This window comes from Dromaius novaehollandiae, chromosome 1 (assembly GCF_036370855.1).
Source record: "Dromaius novaehollandiae isolate bDroNov1 chromosome 1, bDroNov1.hap1, whole genome shotgun sequence".
NCBI lineage: Eukaryota > Metazoa > Chordata > Aves > Casuariiformes > Dromaiidae > Dromaius > Dromaius novaehollandiae.
Window position 1 is genome coordinate 136,464,910 of NC_088098.1, and position 20,459 is coordinate 136,485,368.

General features: G+C 41.3%; 1 protein-coding gene across 1 annotated transcript in view; it reads left to right on the forward strand.

Annotated features, from left to right (window-relative positions):
• Positions 1-348: 348 nt before the first annotated feature.
• ACE2 (angiotensin converting enzyme 2) overlaps positions 349-20,459 on the forward strand; it is a 28,912-nt gene continuing 8,801 nt past the window's right edge. Inside the window, exons 1-14 of the mRNA XM_026120784.2 lie at positions 349-684; positions 3,938-4,096; positions 6,115-6,208; positions 6,819-6,962; positions 8,202-8,314; positions 9,065-9,173; positions 9,915-10,012; positions 11,513-11,682; positions 12,791-13,017; positions 13,801-13,945; positions 15,534-15,632; positions 16,316-16,438; positions 16,808-16,980; positions 17,980-18,038. Of these exons, the coding sequence (XP_025976569.2) occupies positions 502-684; positions 3,938-4,096; positions 6,115-6,208; positions 6,819-6,962; positions 8,202-8,314; positions 9,065-9,173; positions 9,915-10,012; positions 11,513-11,682; positions 12,791-13,017; positions 13,801-13,945; positions 15,534-15,632; positions 16,316-16,438; positions 16,808-16,980; positions 17,980-18,038 (1,896 nt within the window). The 5' untranslated portion in view covers positions 349-501. The remainder of the gene's footprint in view (positions 685-3,937; positions 4,097-6,114; positions 6,209-6,818; positions 6,963-8,201; positions 8,315-9,064; positions 9,174-9,914; positions 10,013-11,512; positions 11,683-12,790; positions 13,018-13,800; positions 13,946-15,533; positions 15,633-16,315; positions 16,439-16,807; positions 16,981-17,979; positions 18,039-20,459) is intronic.

Genomic DNA, 20,459 nt, shown 5'->3' on the forward strand with positions numbered 1-20,459 from the left:
GCCTTTTAAAACCTGGGCCTAAACACCCAGTCAGATACCCTATGTCAGGGCTACATGGAATTTCTTTCTTCCTAGGAGAAAAGGTCATGACTTAGGGTTTCAGTGAAGTTTCTAAATATTTTTACAGCTTATCACTAACCTGTTAAAGGATTCACAGATTCTGACACTGGCAGGCTATAGATAAAATGACCAGCTCTATCATTGACAGCACATTTGGGAAACATTAACCAAAAGTAAAAGCCTTTTGTAAGAAGGCCATAAAATGGTAGGAGTAATTATGTTTTTCCAAAGTTAATCATTGACTTTTGTTTATTTGACTTTCTATAAAAACTTTTTCCTTTCTCTCCTACAATGAATAAAACCTATAAAAGGCTTGGCAAATTGGATTCAGCCTCTTTTCTTCACACAAGACATGCATAAAAGCTGATGAGACGGAACCTGATAAAGAAGTGTACCTGAAGAAATCTACTTTGTTGGGAGGTTCTCAGCCCAGATAAAAATATGTTGGTCCGCATCTGGCTTCTCTGCAGTCTGAGTATTGTTGTTACCCCACAGAATGTCACAGAACAAGCCCAAATATTTCTGACTGAGTTTAATATAAAAGCAGAAGATATCAGCTATGAAAGCTCCCTTGCCTCATGGAACTACAATACCAACATTACTGAAGAGACATCCATGAAGATGGTAAGTGCTCAGTCCTGTCTGCTTTACTATTATTTGAGGAATTTGGTGGTTACATTCTAGTTTATTTTAGTTCCATGAAAGTTGGCTGAAATATGGATCCTACTTCATTAGTAGCTGTGGTTTAGCTTCATAAAAGAAGAGGGGCTTGATTTAGCATAGTGATGCCTAACTCTAGGTTCTTGGGCCTCCTACAGCCCTAAGGCTGGTGCCTGGGCTGCCTTCACATTGTATGAGGACAGCCAGCCATCTGAGAATGGACTTGCCCCAAACCATCACCTTGAGCCACTTCAGCAAGTGGAAAGAAAGCACAAGAGAGCACTGTGTGTTTGGCCTGTTTCTCTCAGGAACCTAAATCTGACCTGGAGAGAAATATCTATGTCCACTCGGGATGCGCTGCCAGGAACTCATCCTGGCATTATGTTTCTAAACTGGGCACCTTTCCTTTTGGAGAGAGCATAGCCCAGAGATGATGGCCTTCTCCCAAAGTTTGGGGTTACGTGCTTATCTGTGGTGTGAGAAAACTGGATTCAAATCTCACATCCACTTGAACACAGACCTCTCACTTCTCATAAGACTAAACTAACTCCTAGGCATTTTTTTTACTGGTCCTAAGCATGTTCTCCCATGGACAACTCTTTCTCATTCTCTGTTGCTGAAGTTATTTTACTGCTTTACTTCTCACTGAATATGTAAACATTTTCTGAACATAGGCGTTTTTTAAAATGTTTTCCGATGGTCTTTTAGTGGTCTGTATCCATTGTACAGTGGGGGAAACCCCTTCCTCCCATTACTTCTGTCATAGTCAGTGCTGTTAGTAGACTACCTGAAATAATTGTATTGAGAAAGGTGAAGTGAGATCACAGATTTTTAAAAGGCAGCTGTCTAGTTTGTAGTACAGTAGTCTAGCATCCTGGTTTGAAAGTCAGTTTATAACTGCAGGAAGGGCTGTAGCATTTGTACTTAGAATACCTTGTGACATGGTTTGACCTGCCTTTAAACACCAGTTTCTAGCTATCCCAGTCAACTGGGTAAGTATCATGTTTACCAAGAGCATTCACCCATGCCGTGACTGGTTAGTGATACTGCCATGCTGCAGTCCAGCATCTCATAACCTTGGAGCCCTTCACAAATGAACAACAACCACCGTGAATTTTGCAGTTACATGTATTTCAAAGTTAACTAGATTTAAAAAAAAAAAAAAGAACAAAAAAAAAAAAAAACAGAACAATGTGGAGCATAAAAATGGAGAGTAATATCCTACAACTACTTCTGCATAATGGCAGAAGCCACCCACTTTGTGCTCTTATAGCTTAACTAAAACATGGTTTAATTATAGTATTTCTTAATTAAAGCAAGGAGACTGATTGCTGGAAGACATCCTAATGACTAATCATTGTCAATCTGGAATGCTTTCCAAGGTACCAGGTACTTACACTGTAACATTTCCAAACACATAAAATGAAAGTCCCATATAGCCCTTTCAGCATTAATGAGATGATAATAAAATACATGAGGAGATACCAGCAATAAGAAGCAATTAGTTCAGTACTCAGAGAGGATGTATTCTCTAGCTTAATCTCTTTAGCAGCACTAGTAATAAACCCATTGCTTTCCCTCCTCCCTTTCTGCTGGATGACCAGAGTTAATGCATAGTGTCCCTTCTGGCTCCTTCTCATCCATATAAACTGGGTCACAAAATCCATCACTACTGCCCCAAGTTCTCAACTGGTTCTTCTAACTGGGAGGAAATCAGACAGAAAGTTACTTTCTTTCCCCTGGCTTTTCTAACCAAAGAGCCCCTTCTTCTGCACCATAGCTTCTAATGCACCTCTCCTGCTCTGCACAGGACAAGTAATTCAAAAACCGTCTTTACACAGGGATGCTGGTGCTCTGGGTGCCTACCAGCTCTTGCCCACTGACTTTGGTGCAGCGCTGAACAATGGCAGTCCCACTTGCTCTGTCCCTGGGTGCCTGCGCAGGAGTGGGGGCAGAGTCCACCAAGCTGTCATGGGGCTGATGCCAGTGCTTGTGCCCTCCCGCGGAGGTGCGGCGTGGGCAAAGGGAGGCATAGGCTGGTCTGCAGGGGTGGGATGGCAAAGGGCTGGTCTCTGCAGCAGCATGTCTGCTCCAAAGCCTGCAGCAGTGATTCATCACACATGGGGCTGTGCTTGCAGCTGGAAAACCCAGGTGCAGCTCTGGTGAAAGCATTGACCTTGCATTTGCACAAGGGTGACATGTTCGAAAAGAGAGGAATGGAAACTGCATCCATTTCATTGTTCCTGAAACCTTTCTAAAAGTCTGATGCTAAGAAATAATGTACCTGTGCAGTGTTTTCCCACACAGCTCTGAATGCAGGCCCAATATGGGAATGACACTTGTGTTTTCTGATGCCTCGGCCAGGAGGGACAAGTGTTACAGGTGCCTCCTCCACACCTTGGAAAGCTCTGGCATGTGCAGAATTAATGAGAATATCTCAAGAACCCATGTTAATTAGTATTGTTCTTGTCATTTTGGACAGATGCTGATGTGCTAAACAATGTTCAAACACATAAAGAAAGATGAAAGGAAAAAGATGGGTTTTTCAAAGATGGTCCCAAATACTATTCTCATGGTGCCACTTTGTGCACTGAAATTTGAGTTTCATGTGTCACAGTATGTAATTGCAGCAGTGGTAAAAGCAATCTCATGTAGGAAATGCAGGTTTTGCATGCCCAGTTTAAGTACCTACTTAGAGTCTTCTATGCCCGCATAAAACTTTTATTTACCAAAACTTCAGGAGGGAAGTGGTATTTGCCTAATCAAAGGATTCAGCATCAATATCTCAGGTTTTGGCTGCTACTGCTACTGAAGCAGAAATGGAGAATGTGATCTGGATCATAGCCCTGGCTTGTATTCATACTTTGTTAGGCACGGGTGGGACAAGGAAAGCACTAAAGGAAGACTACATGGTGAGATAGATTAACAGGGAAAACAGGTGATGTTGGATCAATTATAACAGGCCTGTGGTGAGAAGGCAATCCTATTTTCTTGCTATATCCAAAGAAAATTAGTTATCTGGATGTGTGAATAAACTGAAGTCAAAAAGCTTCCCAGGTGTTTTGTTGCACAGTACAAGTACTGCTAAAACTTGAAAACCGCGAGCAGATCCCACCAACAAAATGCTCCTCAGAAAGACTATTTTGGCCCATTAAATACATTAGGCTGTTGCACCTTTTTAGATGAGTAATTCAGACTTTATGTGAATCCCTTTTAGAACGAGGCGGATGCCAAGTGGTCTGCATTTTATGATGAAGCCTCCAGGAATGCCAGCAATTTCCCATTAGCTAACATTACAGATGATCTCATCAGACTCCAAATTCAATCTCTCCAGGACAGAGGATCATCTGTGCTATCATCAGAAAAATATACCAGAGTAAGTTACTAAATGTATCTCATTTTTTGCCATGCAAATTGAACTACACTCCAAAATATCTCTGAGAGAGACCACAGTGTTATCATGAATCTTTGTTTTTCTCAGGATAATACTCTATCTCAAAATCAGTATGGAGAACATAACTTTACTAGGTGATCTTAGCAGTATGGGACTAGAGGGGGTTATGTCTGGCTTATGAAGTTAGGTTCCCACTTAGGTAGGCAGCTTTGCCACATAATCCATGTGATGAATTTCAAGCTCATACATGCCTAACAGTTGTCCTTGCACAAATGGCTGGATTAGTCATAAGGGGAAAAGAGTACATGGGCTAAATGCTTAGCTAAGTCAAGGTGTAGGGTAACAAACAGAAAGAGAGGGGTGAAAGGACATTCAGTGAGACAAAAAGGTGGAGATAGAGGAGGTATTTCTTCCTCTGCACATGCTGAGTTATCAGATTTAAAATGAGGGTGTGTTTCTACATATCTTTTTCTCACTGGTGATGCCAGCCCAAGACATCCCTGTCTGCACCAGTTTGCCCACAGCTCCTCAATCCAGGCTCTCTATGGGGCCCTACAACCAAGGGGGGAACACAAGGGTTGCAATAAGCACCAGGTGTGCTGGCACTCCTGAGATCAGAGCAAGCCGGCAACCCAGTTCCGCAGAAATATGTTGAAGCCCAACATTTAGCAATATTCAAAAAGAGATTTGACATTTCCATTGACAGATACATGTAAAATGTATGTATATGGATAACAAGTGTCTGTGGAACTGGAATGAGCAGCTATGCAGATTCAGAAGACATTTATAACCAAATGCTTGAGGGTTTAAATTAGCTTCCTGTTATTGGAGATCAAACTGACACATAGCATTGGGTTAGGGTATCCTACAGTCCTGATTATGAAAGGATCCTTAGATTTTTCTGCTGAAATCAGCAGTGTTAACCACCATGCAAGAAATGCAGCAGAGCGGCTGGATTTCCTGTGTGAGCCAAACAAGATGTATTTTTGGAAGGAGAGATTACCTGTGTGGGAATGCCAAAGGTTCATAAAAATATATATTTATTTTAGAGGACAGTGGTGCACTGATTACTTTGCTGCTTCGGTTGAGGAGTTACTTTCTTCAATACCCTCCACATTTAGACACTTCTAATTTCCTAAATAGGTGGCCTTGGGGCTGAAATTGCTGATTCTTACCTGAAATGTGACTTTGTACAGTTTGACAGAATTCCACAGTAATATTTAAACATTTTTCAGTGATATAAAATATCCCTGTTTGCCCACTCATTTTAATACTGACAGAGAAAACTGTAGCTGGTCATAACTATGCTTCCTGTTTGACAGCTCTAAATAGTTCTGGTTTAAAACTTTAAACATGGCGCAACATAGTCCTAAAGGAAAAATAGGTACAAAAAGTTAATAACATAAAAGAAAAAAAAATAGAATATAATGCTATGTAGCATAGCTTCTGAGATGGAGCTGAATGATTTCAGATGCATTTGGCCTTCAGCTAATCCAAGACATGAAATGTAACTTCTCTATAATAGCGTATAAGCAGATCTATACAATCAGGGTGATGTGAAGTTAAAAAACATAAGCAACAATCAGCCTGGTAGCATCTGCAAATGGATCTCTCTCTTATTCAAACCCACAAGATACCTGAAAACTTTAGGTGGGTCCACATTCATAAAAATGTATTGCTGAACTTTATTGTTTTATTGCTGCTGTATATTTGAAAGCTTTCTCATGATAGTCAGTGTTCACTAAATCCAGAGCTCTGCCTGACTGGATATTAAGGACCTGTAGATTACATCATATATCTGAGAGATTATCTGTCTTTTCCGGTTAGGTCCTGATTCAGTAATGCATTTAGGCAAATTCTTTTGTTAATCTCTACTGAGCTTAAACATATGCTTAAATGTTAAGCCTGTGGGTGAATCGAGCTCTTAAGGAATTAGCATAATTGACTGCTATTTTGTACAAAGTGTGTTTCTAATGGGCTATCTTGCATCTAACTTGCAGCTGAGCACTGTATTAAATACAATGAGTACCATCTACAGTACTGGGACTGTCTGTAAACCTAGTGATCCATTTAACTGTTTGGTGCTGGAACCAGGTACAGTATTAACAATTGTCTATACTATGTCCTTTATACTGCAGGCTCAAAAAGAGGAAAGCCCAAGAGTGGCTCCTGATCATGACAGCAAGGTGTAGTTTTAATAAATATATCTTGCTATCTAAAGCTTAGTCATTATTTAAATGCACTTTCAGTTCAGTGATCTCCAGCGGGCCTGCTCCAGATGCAATGTACCATCTCCTACATTCAGGAGATGGTAGGGCTGCTCAGCTTGTGTGACAACCTATCTGTCATTTTGGGTTTTCCTGCCCCATGGAAATATAATTTTTTCCCCAGTCATCAAAGTCTTGTCGGACTCAACAATGCATTGAGGCCAATCCCAAGGACACCAGTAACGTAAGGAAAGCTAATCTAGAACAAGGTTATTTGAAGTGACTCGTGATATGTCCCATGTCCCTTAAAGGGAAAAAGAGGAAAACATTAGATCAAAAAATGATGCAATGAAAATAATGGAATTTTTTTAGTATATCAAACACAAAATGTTAGCTCCTTAGTTCAAGCAACTATCTCTGCTCTGGCTTTTTTGCCTACTGTAAAAGAAAGAGGTTCTGTTTTACTAGGCCTGATACTTATTTTTTTGTTCTGGCAGGTCTGGATGCTATTATGGCTGACAGCACTGATTATCATGAGAGACTGTGGGCTTGGGAAGGCTGGAGAGCTGATGTTGGCAGGCTGATGAGACCATTATATGAAGAGTATGTTGATCTTAAAAATGAGGCTGCAAAGCTTAATGGTAAGTTGCATTTTTTTCCCCTAGTTTCCAGATATTAAGAAACATACCATGGTCTTGCACATGTTGGACAGGAATTCAAAACCCATGATTTTATACACATTGATGAGCATTTTGCACATATTTTGCTCTCAATGTGCACAGAAGCAAAGTGAAAAGTAGTGCAGACAGATGCCAAAGATGAGACCAGAATTATCTCACCAACCTGGAACAAAAGGTAGCTATGTTTGTTGGCACTTTTCCCAAATCCCATAATGTATTAGAGCCCTTCATTAGATATTGGACTGCTTGTGACTTACGGGCATGTATGCTCAATTTACAGACTGCTGAGTGGGTCTCTATATTCTTGGCGACATCTGTTGTTTTCCACTGGCCTTTACCTTATTGTGCCAGCTATAAGCAATGCTACATTTTTAAGCATTCTGCTCTGATTGGAATGATCAGATTTTTTTAGGCCCAGGGCAGCAGATGCAGCTGGTTGCTGAAAAAGGACTTTGCACTAAGGGAAATGTATTAGTGCTGCTAATCAGAGATCTCCTTACAAATCATAGAGAATTGTCTTTTCAAGCAAAATTGGCATACGGCTGCCATTTTTCTTTGGTGGGCTTCTAAAGTACAACATGAACACCTAGCACAAAGTAGTTACATCATCTGTCTTTTGGCAAAACAACAGCTGTATCACCTTACTTCTTGTTTCCTGGAAGGTATTAAGCTCAAGCTAGGGACCAAGTATGAGAAATTATAGTCCAAATAATTAAACAGAGGAAAACAAAATTATCTTGGTGGAAATTCTCAAGCAAGTGTGGACATCATCATGACTCTTCCCCTCCCCGCCCCCCTCAAGAAAAAGAGACCTCAAGAAAGAATGAGGAAGAGACCTCACCTATGAGCTATTCCTTCTCCAGGCTTAATGGAGCTGGACTTAGTGAAACTGGAAGTTGACTTTCAGTCCTGGTGTTTACACTTGTCCTGAACATTCGTTCCCGAGGGACAAGGCTTGTATTTAATATCCATCATTTTATACCTTCTGTGAGAACCCCTTATGATCTAGCCTGAATGGAGGCTGCCCTCTCTGAGATCTTGAGGAACTCAAGACCCTAATTAGCAGATAACTATGATTGCAGTTTCCACTATTCTTGGAAATCTGTATCCACATATCAGTGGAAAAGAGCCTTCACTGGGCACTCTTCTCCCTTGCAGCCAATTCAAGGTGTCCTGATGCAACGTGTCCTTGTTTTACAGGTTATTCTGACTATGGAGATTACTGGAGAGCAAATTATGAAGCAGATTATCCAGAGGCGTATAAATACAGCCGTGACCAGCTGATTGAAGATGTGGAAAAGACATTCGAGCAGGTAGAGGCTCCATGTCAGAGCAGGAAATAGCTCTTACCTATGCCACAAGGTTGTATTTTGTGATGTCTACAGAGAGGGGCTCCATGTGTCAGTGTTGTGAGGTAACATCAGACCTGCTCAGAACCAGCTGGTCTTAATCTGTTTACAGATGCCAATGAACGTTTATGACATTTTTACTTCAGCAGCACTTCCAAGGCAAGCCCAAAAGAAAGATGCAAAGAGCACATAGATCTGTACTCCTTGAGGAAATGTCCTTCTCCCCTTGATGCTAAAGGCCCTAGATTTGTTGCAAAAGCTATCTCTGTAGCCAGCCTTTTAGGGGCCAGGCATCCTTTCCTATAGACAACCGACAGTAGTCCTGTGTACGGACAGTGCAGCTTGGCCCTACACGGGCTGTGCTGTGCCAAAGGCTGAGGAAGAAGGTGCTCTGCAGGACCTTGTCTCTCCCCTCCAGGTAGTGCTCATGAGAAGGTATTTTTCTTATAGGAAAATTAGCATCTTTGATACTCCAGGTCTAAAATTAGAAATGTTGCCTCCTTTGTACTGAAACAGGACTTCTGGGACTAGAATCAGGGCTCAGAGCTTGAGCCCTTGGGAGAGGGGGCAAAGCTCAGTTGCAGGTTTCGAGATGCACTTACTTGACAGGTGACTTTAGTCAGGAACACACCGTTGAGGCTCTCTATTCAGTGGAGAGGAGTGGGATAGAAGCAAAAGAAATTAATCTGTTTCCTTCTCCTCCTCTCCCTCCAGATAAAACCTTTATACGAGCAGCTGCATGCCTATGTGAGGCACAGGCTGGAGCAGTTCTATGGCCCAGAACTCATCAGCTCAACAGGATGCATCCCTGCTCATCTGCTCGGTACGAAAATGCAGCCTTATCACGCATGCCTGACTTGATACACAGGACAGGAACTTTTAGGCACACAGGAACAGAGTAATCTGCCTGTTTAATCAGTTATTAACAGATTACAGATAAGGAAAGGTGAGAGGAGAAACAGAGAAGGAAAGCACTTGGCAGAGATGACACGGGTGCTTAGCAGCAGAGGCAGGCGAAGAAGGCAGCTTTACAGATCCTCGCTGGAGTCTGGGGCACCCAGCACAAAACTCCAGTTTATCAGCACTTGGACTAGGACATTTCCCTCCCTTCTGCAGCAGTTTTCTTGCTACGAAGTGAGAATTTCAGGCAGATCTTTTTTTTCTAAATCCTATTCTTAGCTCTGGCATTTCATGGCTGCTTTCAAAATATGCAACAGCAAGCTGCCATTACTGTAATATATATGAACACCCTAGCTCAATGACACAGAGTAACAGCATGGATGTTCAGTTTTGAATAGACCTTTAGAAACGTGATCAGTCCTGAAACTGCATCATACAAACACAGCTTATCTTGGGGAATAAAAGAATCTTTGATCTGACTCTGACCCATAGATGACTTCCCAGAAATGCTCCCCTCTACTTCAAAGATATTTGGATCAGACCTGTTTAGGCATATGGAAATCCCTGTTTATGATATTACAGAACTCGCAGAATTGTCTGGTGCTTTTGAATAATATAGAGTAAATTATTTAAAGTACATCTAAAGTTTCTCTCTTTTTTCAAGGTGACATGTGGGGTAGATTTTGGACAAATCTGTATGCCTTGACTGTTCCCTATCCAGCCAAACCAAATATTGATGTAACTTCTGCAATGGTTGAAAATGTAAGACGTGTGATGAAACCATTAGCTATATGATTTAGGTAACAAATTTAGATGGTATAAAAACTGCACAGCACATAAGCCACTCTCTAGAAAATCATAGTTGTCCTAAGGCAGTGAAAGAATTGCTTCCTTCATCCATTTTTGCCCTCTCCTAAATCTTCATTCATTTTCCACTGTACCTTTTCCCTTAACTGTTCACTCTTTCTTCTCTGCCCTCTTTGGCTAATCTCAGCTCCAAGTCTATTTTTCTCAGAGACATCTATCCATTTAGAGATACATGATGTATATATAAATATTTCAGGATTTATGGAGTTAGCTGGAATCAAATATGCCCTTTGTCAGTCATTACTACAGTCAAATAGTTTGTATATCACAGGGTTTTTTTTGTCTGTCTTGTTTATTTGAATACAACTAAGAAACTGCAATGCTGTCTGTTATCTTTTGATAACTGCATAGCACCATAAGGTCTGTGTTTGAGATCTGTAATGATAATAACAGTGACAGCACCTTTATCATACCTAGAATGTGGGCGAAGACAACTGTGTGTACATTTGCCTAAACTTTATTCATTTTACAAAGTAGAATATGATCAATGGGATTTGGTTTCTAAAATGTGACAGTTTACCTGAAACCTACCCTCCTCTCATGGGGAGGGCTCCTTTCAAATGTTATAGTAGCAAGAGAAGGAATACCTAAATTTGAGTCAAACAGTTTAAACAAGTCTGTATTCATCTTACCCCTTTTCTACAGTTTTGATGCCCTTATAGTCTTCAATTTCTGTATCCTGAAGCATCACTGTGAGGAAAGGAAGTATTACTTACAGAGTTTCAGGGCAGACACCTGGATTCATCCTTGTTCATGAATGTGCTTAATTTAGGATTCTCATCCAAATTAGCCATCTGGGTTTACTTTACAGTGGGCAGGTTCATGCCACCTAAATCTCTCCAAAAGCTCAGTCAAGTAAATGCAGAGTTCCTGCTATTTAGAATGAAAAAAACTACTGAATGACATTTGAAAATGCTCTGGACACTTACATGCAATTCCAGTCTGCTAAGCAACTCTTATAGATACATTTGCCAGGTTTTATTGTTCTGATCCAGCTTTCCTCTCACTCAAGCTATCCCAGACTGAAGTGGCTGAAGACAGAATGGGATCCCAGATCTGATGTGTTACTGACAGGAATATTTTTTTCGTCTTCACCATGTTATCTTTTATTTAGTGCTTCTGTATTCCGGGTCAGGTGCTATCTGCTGACGGAGTGCAGAAACCTAGTTTATTTGTGGGGGAAAACTTAATTCCAGTTCCCAGTAGTATTTACAAAATTGCCAATGACAGACATTTACTTTCAATATGCATGATGTTGATTTGAAGTCATTGAGAGACAAATATGAAATCAACTGTACTGTTTTAAGCCAGTTGCCAGAATATATCTGATTTAAGGAGTTGTGGGAACAGGCTCCCTACAGAAGAGATGTCTAATAGTGGCACTGTCTGTTTTAGAACTGGGATGTCCTCAAAATATTCAAAACCGCTGAGGCCTTCTTTGCCTCTGTTGGGCTCTACAATATGACCGAGGGCTTCTGGAATAACTCCATGCTCACAGAGCCGACTGATAACAGGAAGGTTGTTTGCCATCCTACAGCATGGGATATGGGGAAAGAGGACTACAGGTACTGCAATTACTATGACCCTTTCTTATACCATCTCCTAGAATATTCTTATCTTTATTAAAGGTGCGCAGTGGCAAATTGCTGTTTTAAGTTAAATTATTTTTTCCTTTTTTTTTTCTTTTGCTGGTTAGTAAGGGAGGAATGGAAGACAAAAGAGCAGTACAGACCTTGTGGGATTGTAAACCCACAGTACTGTGTAACTTCTTCTGTGACCATCTAAGGACTACTCTCAAATTTAAGCAGAGAAGTGACTGTCATTTATATAAATTAGAGAAATAATGACTATGTTGTAGGGCTTTAAAATAAGTACAAATGCATGTACTTGTTGATACCAGTGGGATTTGTGGACTCCTACACATTCTGCGACAGATCCCTAGATAGTAAGTGAAAAAATTCCTGCGAGCACACTTCCTATCTTTAGTAATTATATCAGAAGTAATAGGCAGATTTCCAGAGTTTTATATAGAAAAAAAGCCAATTTAATATTTGGGATAGGAGAGGGACTGCAAGCTCGCACATAATGCAGTATCTTGGGACAAATTCTGTCCCTTCTTGAAATCCCTGCAGTTAATCAAGGGAAGAGGCTGATCCCCAGTAAATCCTTGGTTGAGAGCTGGAAGTGGTCAGCCTCACACCTGAGCAATCTGGAGAAGGTGAAAGAAAACCTTATCTGGAAGGGAAGAAATATTTTCCTTTATTGAATGGTACCTGCAGGAGGGTAAAATATCAGGAGTCACCAACGTACAGTTTTTGACAGTACTATCTGCTTTTTACGTCTGATGATGGATACTCGCTCCCATATGCACAGTGAGTTTATCTGCCATGTTTCAGAGTGCAGCCGCTTCTTACAAAACAGCAATACCCTCTTAATCCCAGCAAAATTTGAAGGTGGCTTAAAGTATTTTGTTGAGTTCCTCTCCAAGCCTCACTTGGAGGAGCTATATATCACTCTAGGAGGTGGATGTTCAGGTTTTGCTCAGAGCGGGAGGTGTTAGCAAGGTCTCAAGGCTGTTTTGCCTCCACAGTTATGGGGCGGGATAGTTTGGGCAGCAGCCTGGTTGGTGTGCCAGCCTCTCTCCAACTGCGAACGCTTTGCCCTGGTGTGCAGGATCAAGATGTGCACCAAAGTGACTATGGACGACTTCCTGACGGCGCATCATGAGATGGGCCACATCGAGTATGACATGGCATACTCTCACCTGCCTTACTTGCTGAGAAGTGGGGCGAACGAGGGATTCCATGAAGCCGTTGGCGAAATCATGTCACTCTCTGCAGCTACGCCTCAGCATTTGAAATCTCTTGGCCTCTTAGAGCCAACTTTCCAAGAGGATGCAGGTAAATAAACCCATAAATATTATATATTCAAATACAAACACTCACTGTATTTTGTGTTGGAGTAAAGCTGAGTAAGTAGTTTAGAGGCTTTTGAAAATTCTACCTCACTGACTTATCAGAAATAATACTTTTTTCCCAAATCACATCACAAAGTGAGGAACATTAATTTGTAATGCAGCTGCATAATATATAAACAAATTGCTAGCTCTTCATTACCTTCAGAATGGAATGATTCATTGCAAAATCTTCATAGCTCACTTAGATGAGCCTTGAATAGTCTTTGTTTTCTGTTGCGTAAAGCCACATGTACCTGTCTCTACCAAGGAATGTATTTAGCAGTTCAAATGGGAGTAAAGCCTTAAGATTTACATCTCTCATTTATGTGGATAATGAGCAGGCAACATAGGTGACATAAGCCTTCATTATAATGCAATTTGTTTGGTTTCTCTGAGTGTGTCCATCGTTATAATGTAATATACAAAAAATTTCAGTAAAAAATTTCCCAGATTCTGGACTGGAGGAAATTAAGCTTAAATGCCAAAGGGATAGATTAATTAACAGGTAGAATTGGATGAAAAAAAGAGATAACAAAATTATATACAATACTTCAGTGATATTTTCTCCTTTTTTTCCACTGGTATTCTTCTTTTCATTTTTTTTCCTTAATGAAAACCCATAAATTCAACTGAATGTAAGCATTAGCTGTAAAAGGAAACAATTTTAGCTGTCTAATCATATACTAATTGCTACCATAACCATTACCTTAACTGCTTCTGTCTTCAGAAACTGAAATCAACTTTCTGCTCAAGCAAGCCCTAACGATTGTTGGAACAATGCCTTTTACCTACATGCTGGAGAAATGGAGGTGGATGATGTTTAACGGTAAAATTACAAAGCAGGAATGGATGAAGCGGTGGTGGGAGATGAAGTAAGTTTGAGAAATGAGGAGCATTTTTGCAGATGATCCTGAAAACCTTTCCTTTCCTAGTTACTCAACATACTGAGGTGCCTGTGCCCTCAGTGCAGGGTGTGTGTCACAAGGTGTATCTACAAAGCACAACACAGTGCCAGTGTGGTGCAGGCAAGGTATCACAAGCAGTATATCCACATTAGCTCTTTGTTCAGCCTTGGATAATTTACCCTGCTTCTCAGCAGACTTCAGTCCTCATTTCAAATTTCAGCTTCTCCAGTGAAGACAACCTGTGGTTTTTGCATTCAGGTTTCAAGATCAACACTGCCATCCTCCCCAACTCATGCCCCAAGACATCTTAGTAGCTTAAATACAGCCACGCCCCACGTGCCATCAGGCATATAGTCTGGTTTGCTCTCCACCTCTTAAAGGACAGGTGGAAAGTGAAGTTCATCACACTTGCCAGCCTAAGAAACATACAGTTTTAAATCAAATGAATAGCTGTGCATGCTTCTCTGCTTCAGTTTTTCTCACTATTTTAGAATATTTTTGAATGTAAGTTGTCTGAATGAGTCCAGATTGCTTCTCTCCTCCCTTTTACATTGATGTTCCTACAGGCCAGGCTTTTTTCTGCTCTGGTCTTTTCTAGCTACCACCTTCCTCATTCAAGAAAATACTGTTCCTTTGGCAAGTAACATTCAGAGGTCCTGTTTCAGGTGATCCCCACCAGCTAATCTATTTTCAGCTCTCTGGAGTTCAGAGTTAAAAAATAGTTTGCTTTGGATGGGAGTCTGTCATTCCCTGGCAGTTTAACATGGAAGCAAAAAACCACAAAGAAACCAGACAAGCCACATATTGAAAATGGAGCCTCCATCAGCAAACAAAATCTATAATAAAACCTGATATAAACAAGTGTCCTGAACCACTGTAAAAATCAGTCAGCTTCCATTTATTGAAAAGTAGCAGAGATGTCAGAAACAGAGAATGACAAGCTGTTCAGGGAAGCTTACCACATCTGCTACAGTGGCACTGCAAAGCTCTCTGCTGGACTAAGATGATGTCATACAGGTTTATGGATAAAATTTTTCCACGTAAGCTTATTACCACTCTCAGAAATTGTGGCATGTGTTTGTCTCTATAGTACCATTCAGGAGACAAGCTCTCAGGAGAGGAAAAATAAATGAAACCTCATTCCCAGCCCAGTGGTACAGCAGATCACACACCTTTTGGTTCACCTAATCCCTGTCTGTAGATACCCAGTACACAAACACTAATGTTATTCTCTGACCTTGGGATGTCCCAAGGCATGTGTGTGAAGCTCATGTCTTGTAGGATACTTCACACCACCAATTCCTCCCTGCACACCTTGCATAATACAAATCCTTTCTTTGTGCAATTGGTTTCTATACAGCCTCTTCTCTGTGACCTCCAGCTGTGGATCAGTACTCATTTAGGGTTACTGACAGCTGTAAATTTTTTTTTCAGTTAGAAGTGAAAGAGGTGCCCATACACATCAGACTTTATAGAGGAACAGTAGAGTCAGATGATTTCTTTTCTCATTAGCTATTAATGAAAATCCTGTGTTTTTTACTTTCTTCATCACCAGGAGAGAAATAGTTGGTGTGGTCGAGCCAGTCCTTCATGATGAAACCTACTGTGACCCTGCAGCACTGTTTCACGTGGCCAACGATTACTCCTTCATAAGGTATCATCATCCTTGCTCAATGTTTAATCATGACTTACACTTTTGGGTACTAAGGAAGCACTGACTACCTGAAACACTGACTGGAGAGTCTTAGGATGCAATCTTATTTTGTTTAAAGTCCTGACTGAAGGCCATGGCTTTCAGTGGAAGTTTTCCTATGGAAATCAGGGGCTCCTCTGTAGCAATTCCTGAGCAGCTGGGAGGCTGCTAAGCTTCTTGTTGAGCAAAGAAATTTTCTACTGTCATCAAACTGGTGGGAGCACATCTGCTACCTGTATGAGGTTCCTACCTCAAGGGGGGATAGCATGCACCATACCACTGTCATGTGGGCCACACGCATACAGCCCTTAAGCAACTGACTCTGGAGATGCCTCTGCGTCCCAGCCACTTTGTCCTAGCAGGCTGCACCAGCATGGAGAGGTGGGTCGTAATAACCTTATTCACTCCTGATTTATGTGGCAGCACACTGATTTTTGGCTCTTCTGCTGCATTTGAGCTTGGCATTTTGTTAAATCTAAGTTAGTGCAGCCTGCAAATAGCAGCTGGTCTTCCTCCCTGATGTTCAGTTTCCCAAGGGGAATGCTAACTGACGTAGAAAAGCTTTCTAAAGGTCAAGGGCTTGGGGTTTCCCTGCCAGACAACTAACAAAACATGTAATTTCATTCTCCTTGCCTCTCCTTTAGATATTACACCCGGACCATTTATCAGTTCCAGTTTCAGGAAGCACTTTGCAAGGCAGCTGAACATACTGGCCCTCTTCACACATGTGACATTACCAATTCCACAGCAGCTGGTCAGAATTTGAGGTAACAAAGCAGATTTCTTGTACGTAATAAATCAGGGTATAACAAAACCTTAATCATCCTTGAAAGCTACTGGAGTCAATGAGGTTACACTGAGAATGAACTTGTCTTGAAATCATATTTTTTGGCTTTAAAGCATGTATTGTGTCAGTTTTTTTGGCAAGACGACTAAATTTATATAATCCAGGGATCTAACCATTAAAGGTTTAATCTCCTGTTAATGAGAAAATAATTTATTTTTTAAATGAGAATGATAAGATGAAGGAGGTAATTCAGAAGCAAAAAAAAAGTCTTTTGATACTGATTACAGATTATTTTGCTATTGTCTAGATGGAACATGGAAATAACAAATTATCTCTCCTTCCTACACAGACAAATGCTTGAATTAGGCAGATCCAAGCCCTGGACTCAAGCACTAGAAAGCATAACAGGAGAGAAGTATATGAATGCAACGCCCTTGCTCAACTACTTTGAGCCTTTATTTAATTGGCTGCAAAAAAACAATTCTGGCAGATCTGTTGGTTGGAATACAGCCTGGACTCCATGTATGTACTGTTTGTAGGTGAATTAAAAATGCCTGCTAGTCCTCACAATTCTTGACTAACAAAGTCTCCTTCTCTTGTAGCTACTAAAGGCTCTTCTCTGTAGGAAAACGGGGTTAAGGGAAATGTACACTCAGCAGTAAGTTTTACTTCTAGGAAGGCAAACTGGATTCCTCATGGCCAAAGCTCAAGAAGTCAGCATGCATGGGATTTGTCACAGCCTCGCCCTATTTTCAGAAATTAAGTTTCTTTTTTTATAGTGGTAGCACTAAAAATGTGGGACAGATACACAGAAGGAAGAAAGACTGGAGGCTTGGACTTGTAAGGCACTAATCGCTTTAGCTATGTCAGCATGACACTTGCCTGAGACTGGTGTGCCTGTTCTGGAGACATCGACCTCATGTAGGTGCCATGTAGCCTGCAAGCCAGAGGGACTGCAAGAGGTGGGGGGAGCAGGAGCAAACCAGTATTGAAAAATCAGTGCTATTTCATTTGTTCTCATTTGCTATTCAAAGAAGGGAGCTCAAGGAGAGGAAAAGGAGATGGCAGTGGAAAAATGCATTTTTGAGCCTATTATGATAAGGGGTGTTGAACCACCCAAGTTATATACCCATAGTCACCGTCAGTACTGGAAAGTGCAGCAAATTTATGTTGCTGTGTCTGAATCTAATGGTGAGGTCCACCTGGCCAGACACCAGCATCTACATCTGACCTGTTCTTTCTCCATGGAGGGAAAGAGGCATTTCCTTCAGGAGATGTCTAAAGGCCAGAGGACTGTGATCTAGATGTGTTCTTTCTTTCTAACAGCTCCAAAGTGAGACTTGGGTGCCTGATGGCTCAGATGTAGATGTTTCCAGTGGGGATGGCTGAAGTGAAGCAAGATAAATCCCACCCAGCCAGCCCAGGGAAAGCAAGTGAAGAAACTCTGGCCACCCCAGCGTTACCCAGGGACTAACTTTGTCACTGCAGTTCTGACATGGCCCTTGTTTCTCTTTAAATCAGATTCTGACAACGCCATCAAAGCACGCATCAGCCTGAAAGCAGCACTGGGGGACGAGTCGGTAAGTATATTTTTGCACAGTGGCACTCTGTGTATTGCTCGGGCAATAGAGATGTTGTATGAATGGCTCTTGGAAAATAAGGCAAGGTATAGCTGAGTTTTGTGTCTGAGGAGTGGCATCAGCTAAGATGAAGCACTATCACGTAAAAGATGTCTCACCTAAGTTCATGGTCAAGACTCCCTCTACAGTGAGTGGGCAGACCTCTCCGCGGGGGTGATCTGATCCATTTTAAGAAAGATGGCTTAAGTAGATGAGCTGAGTTATTCTGTGGAGGTGCTGATCACTTTTTACCTGCTGCTGAACAAGCCTAGAGGTCTGGCTCAGGAGGGCCTGTGTATCTGAAAAGTACTGTATTTCGCCCATCTATAGTGATGTATCTAAATAAAAGATGAAGCCTCTACCCACACATTTTTTCCTAATTTCCACCATCCTGGCTGTGGTGGCTGCCTTCAGAAGTCATTATTAGTGTAGATGCTTCACATTTAAATGTGGAGGTAAAACAGAGGGGTTGAATCCCACCCCATGTTCTCAAATGCTCTTGGTTTCACATTGAAGTACTTCTATCAGCAGTCCTTTGTAGATGTTTGTTTACTTATTTGCTGTAATATTTCCCAGCCCTGATAAATTCTGCTCTCTCTCTGCAATCCAAGCCTTATGAAGAGATATTTTTATTATTCAGATTGCGGGGGGCAGTGTGATAAATGCTGTGCTGCTTCAATTTCAGATGAGAAGATGGGCTTTCATTCCCAACAGCTTTTGTACTTCTCCCAATTATGCCAGCTGGCCCAATAAAATATATGACAGCTACCCACAAAACTCATCAAGGCAAAAGACAGCTTTTAAGATTTTAAACAGAGCATTGACTTAGCCCATCTGTTTAACCCAGACACTTGGTTAAAAATTTGCTCCTTATTCTAGCTGTGTCTCTTTATGCTAGTCTCACAGAGGCAGCATAGAAAGCTTAAGAGCAGACACTTTGCTCTTGTTAATAGTTGTTTTCACCTTGCAGAACATCAGTAATTTTCCAAGTATGAGTATGTCATCAGGCAGGTCATTTAGATCTGTGAGTAGAAGCCTATTGGACTAGCAAGGACACAATACTGTGGGCTCATTTTTCATGTGAATTGATGCTCCCAATTCTATCACTCTCTCCCATGCAAGCCCTAGTGGTGTTTTATTGCTTCCTAGACCGCTGAGTCGAGTTAGATACAATTCAAAACTGACATCAACAGCAGGGAAAGGTTCCATATTACAACACATTTATTAGTCATTATGGTTAATGTTTAGCTTAATACCATTTTTATGCCTGCCTTTTGCCATCATAGTCTTTTGTTGTGCAATTGAGCAGCTGTAAAACAATCTCATACAGATTACTTAATTTGAATTATTGTATGGGCAACAGGTTCCTAAACTCTGAAGTGGAAGCCATGCATTTTCCTCTCAAAACCAATCCACATCTCCAAATTGCAAGAAACCTTTTCCATTCCGTGGCTCTCTCCCTTGCTACAAATTTCTCTTAAGCTGAGCTACCAGGGACATGATTCTGAATTGCTGGTATGCCAGCAGCGCATAATGGTACATGCGTGAATTGGCATAGAGAAAAAGCAGGGAAAACCTCGGGCAGGACTCTCAGCTTGGGTACACAGAGCAGTATGTTTTGGCTGTTTTATCTGCTCACAGTGCACAAAAGCTGGGAATCCAATGAGACTGTTTGTTTAAGATGTATTCAGAGCTGTTTTGTGTGATTAGAACAGCAGAAAGCATTTTGGGTATGCCAGCAGATCTTTTCTTGTATCTGCTCTTCAGCATTGGTTAGACTGGAAAGGGAAAATCACCCCTCTTATTCAGAGGGGCTGCTGCAGCTCACACAGGCAGGCTGGAGCTAGCTCTCAGCTGCATACCTTGGATATTAGCAGCAGAGTAGTTTCAACAGCACAAAGTTCTGGCAAATTAAGCACCAGGACTCATGGATGGGCTTGTGTCAGCTGTGCTGGAGCATGCTCTGCCGCAATTACCCTGCTAGTCATACTCAGGCTGATGAGATTAAAACTGCAGCCTTATATCTGGCTGTTACACAGTCATATGATCACCAGCTGATGAGGCTGAAAGACCCACAGCTTTGCTCCAGCTGGGTCTTTGTGAAAGTGCCCTCTTAAGGGGAACTGTTAAAAGACCCCCAGCGAATCCCTCAGTGTCTATCTTGTTTAAAATAAAGGGTTGCAGGAAGGGAAATCCCTTCAGCACCATTTGAAAATGGGAACCCTTTGCAAACATTAACTCCCAAAATCCCCATCGGGTCAATGTCATGTGTGTGATCACATTGTAAAAGGCTGGCACACGGGGTGGTGTTTGGGAATGGAGAGCAGTCAAACTCTGGACATTTGGATGTATTTTAAAATGGAAAATCTTTTTAGAAATAGA